This window comes from Argiope bruennichi, chromosome 5 (genome assembly GCF_947563725.1).
Source record: "Argiope bruennichi chromosome 5, qqArgBrue1.1, whole genome shotgun sequence".
NCBI classification, from domain to species: Eukaryota; Metazoa; Arthropoda; class Arachnida; order Araneae; family Araneidae; genus Argiope; species Argiope bruennichi.
In genome coordinates this window covers 60981976-60995613 of record NC_079155.1, presented here as the reverse complement: position 1 = coordinate 60995613, position 13638 = coordinate 60981976, and the positions used below count along the sequence as shown (strand labels likewise).

At 27.8% G+C, this 13638-nt stretch overlaps 1 protein-coding gene across 1 annotated transcript in view; it reads right to left on the bottom strand.

Moving 5' to 3' along the window:
* Positions 1-209: 209 nt before the first annotated feature.
* The window catches only part of LOC129969697 (2-aminomuconic semialdehyde dehydrogenase-like), a 34481-nt gene continuing 21052 nt past the window's right edge, over positions 210-13638 (bottom strand). The window contains exons 5-9 of the mRNA XM_056084383.1: positions 6568-6638; positions 6363-6467; positions 4818-4983; positions 2642-2851; positions 210-1219 (exon numbers count right to left, since the gene is read on the bottom strand). Of these exons, the coding sequence (XP_055940358.1) occupies positions 1064-1219; positions 2642-2851; positions 4818-4983; positions 6363-6467; positions 6568-6638 (708 nt within the window). The 3' untranslated portion in view covers positions 210-1063. The remainder of the gene's footprint in view (positions 1220-2641; positions 2852-4817; positions 4984-6362; positions 6468-6567; positions 6639-13638) is intronic.

Sequence of the window (13638 nt, the reverse complement as noted above, 5' to 3'; positions counted from 1 at the left end):
AAATGCCACTCGTAAGTATATAATTTGAAATGATACTTTGAGGTGATATATATATATATATATATATATATATATATATATATAAACAGCAAAGATAAAATCTAAATAATACAGATAAATAATACTAAATAATACAGATCAGAAATATGTATGAATGTAAATGTATGTAAAAATCTAGTTTTTTCATAAAAAGATGATTAACGACCGGATATGAAATATCTTTTATTCACATTTATAAACACAAAGAAAGAAACATTATAAGCAATAGATGACAAAAAGTATTTTAAATAAAAAACAAAACATGACAAGCAACATAAACTGTTAAAACCCATAATGCATGCATACGATGTCGCAATTAAACAAATAAAAACAATATATTAAAAAAAAAACGAAATATTTTAGAGACAGTAAAACTTTGATTTATATTATATACGACTAAGTATTTCATTATTTGTTTGCTACGTATTTTTATTACTTTTAAACTTTTGGAAGTTTTATGACCAGCATTTTAAATTCATTTTGAACCTTGAAAGTAGAGCAAGAACTCTTTGATATTAACTGTTGCCTTTTTAATATATATTTTTTTCATTAATTCAATTAATCAAAAACTCTTGACATTTGTGAAGGATTTCTGTTTTTTGTTGAAAAAAAAAAGTTACTTCCTTTAGTACCAATTACTTAAATACTACTTAAAAGGTAAAAGGGGGAAAAGGAATACGTGAAACTACCTTTAAAATATATGAAGCAAAATGTAAACTTATATTTCTTGTAAGTAACTTCGCTTCAAAATTAAGACGACTTCAGTTTTAAACAAATGATTATAAAAAATATATTCTCGATAAAATGTAAAAATAATATGAAAAATAAAATAATATGAGCATCTCAAAATTTCTTTCTTGGATTTTTATCTGATGAAGTACATCATTTACCTGGTTTCTTTTCTCTCTTATTATTTTTTTATTTTAAACACACAGTGATGTTTCTTCTCTTTCGAAATATGTTAATACAACAACTGTTTTTTCTGAGAAATTCAGTTTGGTAAAAACCAAGAAACTGTCTATGCTCAAGGTAATTTGTATTTTATGCATATTGTCTTCTTATAAGTGTAGAAATCTCTGGAATCTTCGGTTCCTTCTCGGCCTAGACCAGATCTTTTTTCTCCGCCAAACGGCATGTGCAGGTTTCTCACCAGCCAGCAGTTGCACCAGACTGTTCCAACCTGAAATAAAATCCCTTTTAATTAGATAGCCAATAAGTAGTATAAGTTTGTGCTTTACAATCAATCATATGTTTGAATTTTCGCTTATGAAAGAAAATTTTTAATTATAACTACCTTTATATTACAATATAAATGAAATTTTGATAGAAATTCTTTCAAGAAAGGGAAAAAAGAGATGAAGTATTCCAGGCTTTATATACACCATTATATTATGTTTTCGATAAGTGTGTTCGAAACAATTGAACGAACTTCCTTTTTTTTTTTTTTTTTTTTTTTGTAATTGTATTCAATAGCTAAGTGAATTCATTCATTTAATAAGTTTTCTATCTTCACTTTTCTCTTTACATGCATTTATTTTTCCTTGTTTTGATGATTTTGTTATTTTTATGTGATATCTCTTGTAAATTAATGGAACATATAAATTCTTACACTTTAGATGTGTAGTAAATATGCATTATAAAATAATTCTTATCAATTGATTTAATTATGATGATGCCAAGGCAAAGCGAAACATTGGTTTATATTATACTTAGTATCTTTTATCTTTATGAATACCTAATATCTTTCATTTTTATTAATATACCTAATATTATTCATGTTTATTTGTGAATAGTAAAATGTGAGCTAACATTAATTCATCATCAACCATGCTTTAGAGATTTAAAGAGTTAAGAAATAGAAAACATATTTAATTATCACGCTCCGTAATTAAAAGTATGTTTGAAATAAAATGTGACACAAAATGGAATGATTTTTTGATACAATTAATATAGAGAATAGAGGAATCTCCGTTCTATAATATCTGATTCAGATTCAAAATTAAGTTGTGCGTAAAAAATAAAACATAAATCCAAATCGGTATGGTAATTTCATGAAATTAAAGTAAAGTAGTAACCTCATGAAATGATGATAAACTGAGAGAAGAGAGAAATTTTGTTGTATTTGAGCATTATTCAAAATTAAAAGGTGCGTCCCAAGCAAAATAAAATGTTGATTCAAAATGGAATGGCAATCGAATGAAACGATGGTAAACTGAAAGAAGAGAGGAATCTTGTTATATTTGACCCACGACTCAAAATGAAGAGATGCGCCCTAAACAAAATAAAATGTTGATTCAAAACGAAATGATAATCTAACGACACAAAAGCAAACTGAGAGAATAGAGGAATTTTACTCTTTAGATGTGTCAATAATTATATCTGACAACGATTCAAAAATAAGAGTTGCACCGAAAACTAAATAAAATGGCGATTCAAAGTGGAATGATAATCCAATAAAACAAAAGGAAAGAAGAAAAAAAGAAATCTTATTCGTTTAAAGAAATATGTTTTCTTCACACTGTCCTTCTAAAAAAAAAAAAAAAAAAAAAAAAAACGTGGAAGGGAGAATTTCAATAAAGAAAAGAAGGAAGCGGCCACTTACCTCTAATTTTGGTGCTATGGAATGAATCTTCTGCAGATCAGTTGACCAGATAGTTGCACTCAATCCGTAGTTAACCCTGTTTGCTCTTTCAATGACATCTTGAATATCGTCGAAGGGAGTTAAGCAAGTGACTGGGCCGAATATTTCTTCTTGCATGCATCTGCTGTCGTCCGGAAGGTCAGTGAGGACAACAGGTCCAATAAAATAACCCTGGAATCAGTTATCGTTAGTTTAGTTTCGGATAACGAAATCGTCAATTAGATTCGCGATATGGCATTCAGTACCAATATAAATCAGCATGTATAAATTCAGGCAAATTTTCCTTAAGTGTCCTTTAAATCATGACCTTTCAATCTCAAATATCCTTTCTAAAAGATTTTTGATAAAGGCTATTCCCTTTTTGATAAATTATTTGAAATGTTTTTTTTTTTTTTTTTTTTTTTTTTTTTAACATCCTGTCTTCTTACCTTTTCTCATTTGCCATCAGACATAGGATAGTGTAATAGAGTATGTATATAACAGAATAAATAGATGTTCCACAGATTAATTATGACAAAGAAATGACTCTCTAAAAGTTTAATTGAATGATGGATCATACTAAGAAAAAAAAACGGCATTTGCAGAACTATCCCTTTAGATTAAAATAGGCTCTCTTAGCGTTTTTGAAATATTAGAGCATTTCGATTTTAGTCCATAACTTCTGTATTTTTAAAGAAATTTAATTTATATTTTTAAAAAAAGTATTATGAAGTTTTCATGATCTTTGCATATAATGTATGCGTATAATTTTTCCTACAATTCCATCGGTGTTTAGTCGTGCATGTATCGTATTGGAAGACATCTGACTAATCTGATTTTTTTTTATTGTTCTCTGATTCTTTTCTTTATAAATAATAAAGAGAATAAACGATTTTTTGTTTCTTTAACAGAGCTTTAAACACATAGTGATTGTTCGGGCAATAAAATGTTTTCTGTTTAATGGCGAGGAAAACGAATTCGTTGCTAAGAAGTTAAACAAAGGATAGTTTAATTCCCTTTCGCTTATACAATTGAAGAGCAAACTAGGAATTCCTAGTTTTAGCAAATTTCTTTATTGAAAAATGTTCTAAAATTACCGGAGTTGATAAAAGATTATCAAACTCATGTGAAGTAATTTAAATTCTTATAGTATATTAAATCCAAATTACAGTATGTTATTAGTATAATGTATATGTTGCAGTATAAGATATTTAACATATTATAAATTCTTATAATATATTAAATAAATACAGTTAATGTTTGTTTAGAATGTTTACTTCTTTTGTAGAAAACGGAGAACCAAATTTGTTTAAGAAAATACTGAACAATTAAAATTTTTTTAAATGCAAGAGCTGAAGGCATATCAGCAGTTCACAAGATTAAAATATAAAAATCGTCTTAGAAATAATAAAAATTGAATCAAAAGCCGAACTGAATAAAGCAGAAGAAATTATATTCTATAGAATAAAAAAGAATAGTCAAAAATTGAATCTAAGTATACAATTGTCATTAGCGTCGGCGTCCTGGCCTAAGGAGAGCACGTCTTTTCCGTGATCTGGGAGTCCCAGGTTCGAGTCTTGGTGCAAGCATGTTTGTTCTTCACCCTGTGTTCTATCTGTGAGGTGTGTGAAAGAGTACCCTGTAAAAAGGGGTTGTGCAAGTGGGTGTGTGAGTGTCATCTGCATACGAGCTAAAAGGCAGACTTCTGCCCTTAGGTGCTCAGGGGTTTTTACACTCTGAAGCTACTGCATCCCCTTTCCGTGGCAACGCGGACACGATATCATCATCATGAATTGTCATTAGCAAAATACCGCTTTGGTTTTATTCGATTTATTACATTGTTTCCAATTCTCTAACAGGAATGCTAATTATTATGAACACTAAGTTGACCAAGTTTCAACAGAAAATGAAGAAATTTTAATCATAATCGTACATAATTTTATATTAAAACATGTTAAAATTAACAAAATTAATTTATATCTTAAATGATCTCTTTTAGCCGACTTGTATAGTTCCTTCCATATTAATAATAATAATAAAATCTTGGTTTTCAGGAATGGTGGTCGTTGAATACTTTCTTTATAATTGATTTTGAAGAAATATTGTGAATAGAATATTAATCTTCAGTTTTCGCATATTTAGATAGAATCAATCTTACCTTTCGATTATTATCTGGAAGGTTTAAGTTTTCAGACCCACACAAGAACGTCGCTCCTTCCTCTTTTGCGATTTTCAGATACTGTTTGATTCTTTCATAATGCGGTTTGCTGCATACAGGTCCTAACCACGTTTCATCTTCTAGTGGATCGCCCATCTTTATTTTCCTAGTTTGAGAAAGAAACAAATTTATAAATTCATTTAAAATTTAGATTTTGAAGTGTTTTAATATTTATCTCTCGGGGATTTTTTAGATATTTTCTGAAAAGATTTTACAAAAATCTTCATGTAGACATGGTGTTGAAATTTAAAGAATGGCATGAGTTTTATTTATCATGCTGGACATCTCACCACGATTCAGAATTACAAGAACTATCTCAAATGGCTGTTAGTAATTGCTGATTTACGTTTATTATTATTATTATTACCAGTAATTCGGCAAAAAACAGTATACCAGTAAACTACCAAGGAGTTTTAAAACCTTGATTATAAAATTAAAAAAAATCGTGATAATAAGATACTTTATTCGATTCTTTTGTATTGCTTTTATACTGTGATAAAAGTATATGAAAATAAATTCTACTTTTAATGTAAATAATATAAAGAAGACTCAACAATTTACAATAAATTATAAGTAACTTGTGTATTAAGTGGTGAATTTTGAATTTTTGAATCTAAGTATAACCCATTATCAGATTTCTCATTTAATAAAATAAATCTATTGTCATATTTTAACACATTTATAACTTAATCCATCTGTTAATAATTTATTTTGGATTGTTTTTTATTTTAGTAATTATGTAAAAATGTAAATGATCTGATTAATTTATTTACTTTAACTCATGATTTCAGAGGATTATAAAATTCCTAATAATTTTGAATACGTCACGAAACAGATTGGAACATGATCAATCATATTTGACAATGAATATCATCCTAATATTTTTAATTAAAAAAATTGCAATTGTACACATTTATTTATTTGAAAAATTGGTTAGTCTACCGGCCTAGAAATCCTTCCTGAATCCACCAGTTCTAGGCAGCTGTCAAGTTGGAACCTGACATTTAGTACATGATGAATTTTTCACAGTTAAAGCAATTATAAAATATATAATTAAATAAGGATCTATCAATCAGCATGTTTAAAAAATATTTTCAAGATACATTTAAAAAATATGTTAAAAATGCTTCCAAGATTCACATGTTTTCAAGATTTATTATTACAAGTAGATAATTACAAGTAGAATAGATTATTACAAGTAATAATCTATTCTAGAGTTGGCTGGAGTGGATTTAGTTTTGCGGGGATATAACTGCATATATTTAAGTTTAAATTAAATTACACTCATGTTTGAAATTCGAAGAACAAAAGTTAGTTTATTCTAATAATTGCTTCTAATTAGAAATAACATGAAATGGGTTTTAGTTAAATATTTCTTTAATATGTTATTTTATTAAACAGAATTCTTTCGTTTTAAAAAAAATGTTTCTAAATTTTGGAATTTTTTTCTCCATAAAATTAAATAAAACAATTTTTTTTTCTTACTTTGCTTCAGCTACAAATTTTTCAGCAAATGTCGAAAATAGTTTTCTCTCAACGTAGATTCTGCTTGTGCTCAAACAAATCTGTCCTTGATTGATGAAACTGCCTCTGTATAAAAACATCAACAAAAATCATTTACATTCTCGTAAAAAAATTGTGTTAAAACAAACTGAATTGATATTTATTTTATCGAATAAACTTTTCTCACCGAATCAAAGCTGGGATGCAGTTGTTCAAGTCTGCGTCACTGAACACAATTGCAGCATTTTTACCACCCATCTGAAATGAAACACAATCGAGTTATAATGAGATGTTCTGTGTTCAATAAGACTGAGTAAGGTTTATTTTTTAAAAAAAATTATTTCAAGTTGCCAGAAGTATGCGAGCCGTCACCATAGCGATTGGTGATCTTGGTGTAATCTGAAAGCCAAGTAAACCTGAAGCCGTAAAAAGAAAAAAGTATCCAGGATTTTATAATTGGAAGAGAACTTTCTTTAAAAGTAAAAACTGTCTATTAGAATTTGTTATAGAATGATTCTAGCAATACATACTTAAAGACAGGGATATTTTTACATATCGAATTCCTTTTATGAAAAGTTCTACTCAGTAACTTAACAATATTAAGTGGAATCCAGTGAATAGAATACTGTCTATTTTCACATTTTGTATCATAACTAGGAATCGACTTTCTATTGTTTTATATTGAGGAGTTTTTTAATACCAGCAGCTAAGAGATTTCCATAATTCTTACATCACCTCTCTCATAATTATATCGCTTCGCAATGTTTGATAGTATTTATTCATTTTTAAGGAACCCGGGTTTTTCGTGGTAATTTTTTAGATTACTTCAAGTTCGCAAAGATAATAGGTTTAATTGGCGACTTTCATATTACGCCAAGATTTCTAAACTTCATTATACATATGATACCAAGATTTCACCAAAATTTACAAGATAACGGGCTTACTTGGCGACTTACCCTCATTGTACATGAGATGTGAATCTATGACATTTACCAAAGTGCCATAGATTAATTTTTCATCATCCATTCATTCATTTCATTTCATTTTTTTTTACTTTCTCGTATATGAAATATAGAAAAAGGATTGTAATCGCTTAAAAAAAAATCGAACTCGAGATTTTGACATATCTCAACGTTTTGATCCTCCCTGAGACTGAAAAACACATTTTGAAAATTATATATGTATGTCTGTGAACACAATGGCACAAAAATGCTTTGGACTAGACGGATGGAATTTGGTATATGACCTCTGCACCAAATTTGTAAATTTCTTGAAAATTTTGAACAAAATCCATTCAAAACAAATGTATCTGCCCGGCTGTCCGAATACAAGTTAACACAAAAAACAAAAAAGAACTAGATTGATAAATTTGGTATACAGCCTTAACTTCTATAACGTAGATATATATTAAATTTGGAATCAAATCTCTCAAAGGATTAACAGTCTGTCAGTCTATGCATTCACAAGCTTGAGAACACGAAAATTCAAAAACGCAATGGCTGAAATATTTGAGACTACATTTTGTATTTATGTATAAAAATTTTAGGTTTAATTGATCAAACCGCCAGTTACACATTCGGTTTTCCAATAATTTTACATTAACCGCATCCCAGCGATTAATCGCCAAAAATCTTAATATAATAGGTCTTTTCGTACCAATTATTTGCCAATGGTATACGGATAATAATACATAAGTGCATTTATTAAAGGTATGCGAGAAAGGTTCGGAGAGACCACTACCACTGGTCCATTTTCTTATGTTATAGCATTATTTTAAATTCTTAGCAAAACGGAACTGTGGATAATATAAGGAAAAAAGACGAGAAATTGTAATTTTAGGGTCTGATATGTGACTTTTAAGTATTTATGGATTAGAAAGCCTAGATTATATCAATTTAATATGAAGAGAGATGCTTTAATTGAATCTAATTTGTTGTTCAAGTTCATAATTTGATAAAGTAGTTCAGAGTCACTCTCAAAATGCATCAAATAAAATAAATATTGATGCAAATAGAAAAATACTTATTAATCAGTTTGTCAGTTAAAAATGATTTTAATTTTATTAGCGTCTTTTAATATATAATTTAATGCTACTACTATAAGGTTATTGAACAGTTTTTTGTTTAAACATGACACATCTCAATTTTAAATTTACTGCATTTTAATAATTTTTTTCTATAGCATATCGTTATGTGTATGAATGTCAATCACTTCCGTTTAATAATTTGTAGGTTTTATACTGTTAAAGTAAAACAATGCTAATAGCTCAAAACGGCCTTTTAAAATTCTATTGAAAAATCGATTTTCCTCTATTTAAAGAATAGATAACTCAAATTCATAGCTATTGCCAATGTACTGTATGTGCACTGTAACTATCGCCAATGCCCTCAATATATGAAAATAAATTTTCAAGGAACTTCTGTGCGGTTATCTTATGACGAATTTTTCTTTACTCATAGTAATACTGATTAATCTTATCGGCAGTATAAGTCTTAATTAAAAAAAGACAGAGTGTTTTAATTATATAATAGATCGAAAAATATATTCCAAACAAAATTCTTTCCGCCAAAAATTTGTTTTGCATTGTATGTAATATAATCCAATTATTTAAAATTCTATACAATGGATAAACAGCATTTTTGATAATTAGATAGAAATATATATAAATATTAAAAAAAAAAACATCCATATATGATGGTAAAGAATAAAAAGAAAGGTTTAATCTTTTCTTTTTGATATTTTTCAATAATTTGTTTTTGTTTCAGATGCATTTTTTTTTTAGAGTTTTCATAAATTTTGTCTATTTTTTAAAAATAAATCTTATAAAAGCAGTTTAAAAACATTCTTTTATAAATGTGCTAAAAAGTATAATTTAATTTGCTTAAAATATTACCAATTTAGTTTGTAATCCATTATAATAAATATATTAAAATACTGAAATCAATTTTTTTTTCTTAAGTTGAATCTAAGAAAGCGCCACTCATATAAAATCAAAATTTAGTTAAATGCATCGATTAACTGCTTATTTTCTGAAAATATTTAAATAGTGTACTGTAACCCAATACACATAAATGTACAAAATTTTAAAATTTTAGTACAGCAGGAAGTAAGCGAAAAGTCAATTGCAAATTTCCATCTTTAGAAACTTGAAACGTCAATAAAAACTATTAAAGACAGAAAACTTGAAACATCAAGTTTCCTAATCACTTTTGTAAATTCTTTCACATACACTTAGAAAGCTACATTATTTCAAACTGCACGCGAACTACTTGAATATCCTGTGCTCTCTTGTGTTAAGAAGTTGCGAAGCATTTTTTTAGAAGAAAATTGCAATGAAAGTTGAAGACAATCCACCTTTCGGAACAAAAACTATAAAACTCGACAACTATCCGTGCTCAGCCTTATTATGAACCAATTCGTTCCCAATTCCAGTGCAAATTAAAGAATCTGTCCCAGATCCGTTCAGCTATCGATTATCTTCTTAATAGCATCGTAATCGATTCCTTCCTTAAATTAAGGGCAAGTAGAGGGCACTCTGATGAATTAAGGCTAGTTAAGATTCCAGCGTAAAATGTATATACTTGCTCATCGCTTCTAGCCAAAGGGAGAGAATCGAAGTTTGTATCGAACATTGATTTTGTATAAATTTCTTTGAGTATTTGAAAGAATAAATTGTTTTGTTGACTGATTAAAAATTAGCCTTGTAAAGAAATTGTAGAATAAATTGTTGTATTACTTGATTTAGATTTTTATTTAAGCAGCTATGCAGAAGTTCATTCATTATTAATTTTTTAAAAAACCAGATATTTTGTAATATATATATATAAATTGAAATAATAACTTTAAATTAATCTAAAAACACTTCTTTTAAAATACTAAAAAGTAAACCTTTTTTGAATTAAAAATAAAGAATGTTTATTCGAATTATGACTTAATAGTCAATTTTTAATCCTTTAGAGATAAGCATGTGTTTCCAATAGAAAATTTTTTTTTAAATCATTTCAGTAGGAAATTGTACTTCTAAAAAAATTATAAAGTATATACTTTTTTACAATCTATTGATCTTATTAGTGATAACAAGTAAAATAATCCTGACATACTAATATTTTGTGAAAAAGATATTTCACCCTTTTGTAATCAAAACTGACGCCGTACTTAGCCGCAGAGAAGTAGAACTCTTTCATCTAAAATGCTAAGGAAACAAGATTATTTTCACAGAAGCCTTTATATGAAATAAAAATTTATTGAAATTAGCATATTTATTGTTAATTAAGTTTTGAAAATAATGAAATATTGCTATAACATCAGGAAGAAGAAATGGCTCAAAATTTCTAGAACTTTTGTAAACTAATAAAAGAGTGAAAAATCGATTACAAAATTCTTTCTTTACAAATATGAAAAATTTTAAGCTAAATAATAAAATGTCATGTTTTTCTAATATTTTTAACTAATTAAATTCCAATTAACTTTCAAAATGTATGTAGAATATTACAATAATGAGAATATTGCTATTTGCAATCATTCAAAATGTATGTAGAACATTACAATAAGAATATTGCTATTTGCAATCATTCAAAATGTATGTAGAATATTACAATAATAAGAATATTGCTATTTGCAATCAATGGCAATATAATCTCATTCAGCTTTGTTCCCAACAAATCAAGATTTTCGTAAAATCAAATAATATTTTATGCAGAAGTAACAATACTTCTTATGGCTGAAATATTTTTGATTTAGGTTCTTATTTATATGACTATATTAAAAAATTTTTAGCTGCCTGCTATAAAGTAATCTGAGCTCTCATTACAACTCAACTAGGAATGTGCGCACTTATGGCTCAATGAAACTACTTTCTGACCTAATGAGGAAAGGCAGAAAAAAGTCATATGTTTTTAATTTCCAGTATACGAAGTTTGCAAAAAGAAAGATTGCAATATATATATATATATATATTTGGAATTTTATCCATCTGCCACTGACTGTGAAGACGATAACTCAAAGTCCTTTTGACCTAAACACATCTGAAATTTAGTATGTGACATTTACACCAAATTTGCAGATTTCTTTCAAATTTCGAGTGAAAAGAAGTCTGTCTGCCCAAATGAACGTAATAACTATAAAATATCTAGAGATACATGAATAAAATTTAGTACCAGATTAAGCATTTAAAATGTACAAATTTTGAGCCACTGTCTATTGGTTTCTACATTTTCATGCAAGTAAAGGTAATAATTTAAAACAGCAACAAATTTGATAAATAAAATTTTGTATGTAATCTTGTTACTACAGCTGTAGCTTGATTAAAAAAATTTGGATTTAATCTGTCTAAGATAAGGCGGTCAAAATGCATACTCTGTTTTCTTCACCATACTATACAGTATAAAGTGTTCATATGCGAAACTCTAAAAATAAAAATATGAACATGTTGTTGCTGTTTCTAATGGCTCTTGTCTAGACAAGCCCACTGACTTTAAGAAGTCAAATTGTGGTTTAAACCAAGGATACGTCTCTTGTTTTTTCAGTAGCGCCATCTAGGATCAAGAGAACGACTTAGCTACACACACATGACAACCCCTCTTGCGGGGTGAACTTCATTCATGCATTTCATTCACAGATCGTAATTTAGACCTGAATCAGAGCCCCAGTGGTATTACTCTCGACATGGAGGGCTTTGTGACCACGACAGATTTATACGCGCGTCAGCCACCACACACGCGGGGAGTCTTCAGCCGGCGGGATTTGAACTCACAACCCAACGGACGCCAATCCAACGCAGTAAGTGAGAAAGTGTCAGAGAGACCACTCTTGCTGAATTCGATAATTATAAATATAAATATTTACGCCTTTAAAAACAATCGAAGATAATAATTCAAATAATAGAGCTTTACTTTATGCTTAACATTTATGGGATGTATATTAACCATTAAGAATATACGTTTGTATGTTTTTTTATACACATCACTTTTTATCCTGTCTTGATGAAATGTCGAATTCATGTTCTTAAGAAAAAAAGGAAGGTTACAATCATCTTTGCAAAGTCCAGAGTTAATTCAAATATTAACTAAAAATTAAAAGGTTTTTTTTTTTTGGTATTTTTTAGCAATATCATTGGCAAATATTATCCAGCAAAAATAACTGCTACACCATCTTAAAGAATATCTTTAAAAATTATATCTTTTAATGATATCAAATTTCATTTTCGTACGATTTTTTTTTCCAGTTTTCAAATTTTTTAAATTTTTTGGATGCATAATGTATTGCAATGTTTTTATAATTATGATTAAAATCCAAGCTGATTTCATTGTTCCATCAAACAGCTCAATCGCTTGCTTTAGTAATGTTAAGATTGAAATAAAAAAATTGTTTTTTTAGGTATCAACAATGAAGTTGAAGTTTCATCTCCGATTTTATTTCATAGTATATATATTTTTAAACATATGTTCAGTATTTTGTAACAGATGGATTCCAATAAATTCATATTTTCTAGTTTCATCAAATAACAGAGCGAAATTTTAAATTGATGTATTAAATATTAGTAGTTTGATAGCTAGGAATATTAATATTAGGGTCAAACAAGCTGGTAGCCAAAGGAGGCTAATTGTCTGGAAAAAATAGATACTAACATCAGAATAATTCTGAGAGTTATGTAATAGTTTCGATGTAAACAATATTATTGTATTTAAAATAATTACAATGTATTTTACAAATTTCAAATACAATATATATTCTTCTTTAATAGAGTGGTCTACAGTGTGATAAAATAACAAAATTTGATACTCTACTAAGAGTAGTTTCTTACTTTATGGTTTATGGTATACATAACTATCATACAAATAATTTAGGGTACGGATATTTTCTGTATGAATATTTTTGAACTGATTTGCATACTTACGTTATATTACAAAGTCTATGGTTAGTTAAATGTGTTAGAACACCTAAATATATTTTTGATTTTAACATATTTATAAAATAATTAATTTTTATTTCGGAAATATTTAGACGCTCTTGCATCAATGCTGATTAGAGCTGTAACCCGAAGAAGAAGACGTTGTTTATTTGTACTAAAAATGTTATCACGAGATTTATAAAATTTTTATCAATTAAATCTTTTTGAATAACATCTCTATCAAAGCAGATTTCAAACAAACAAATTTTGTTATTAGCATTCTTATCAATATTGAAAGAAGAAATTTTAATGCGATATAATTCAATTTACATTAATACATCGCAAAATGTAAACTCTGCTTTTTTTTAA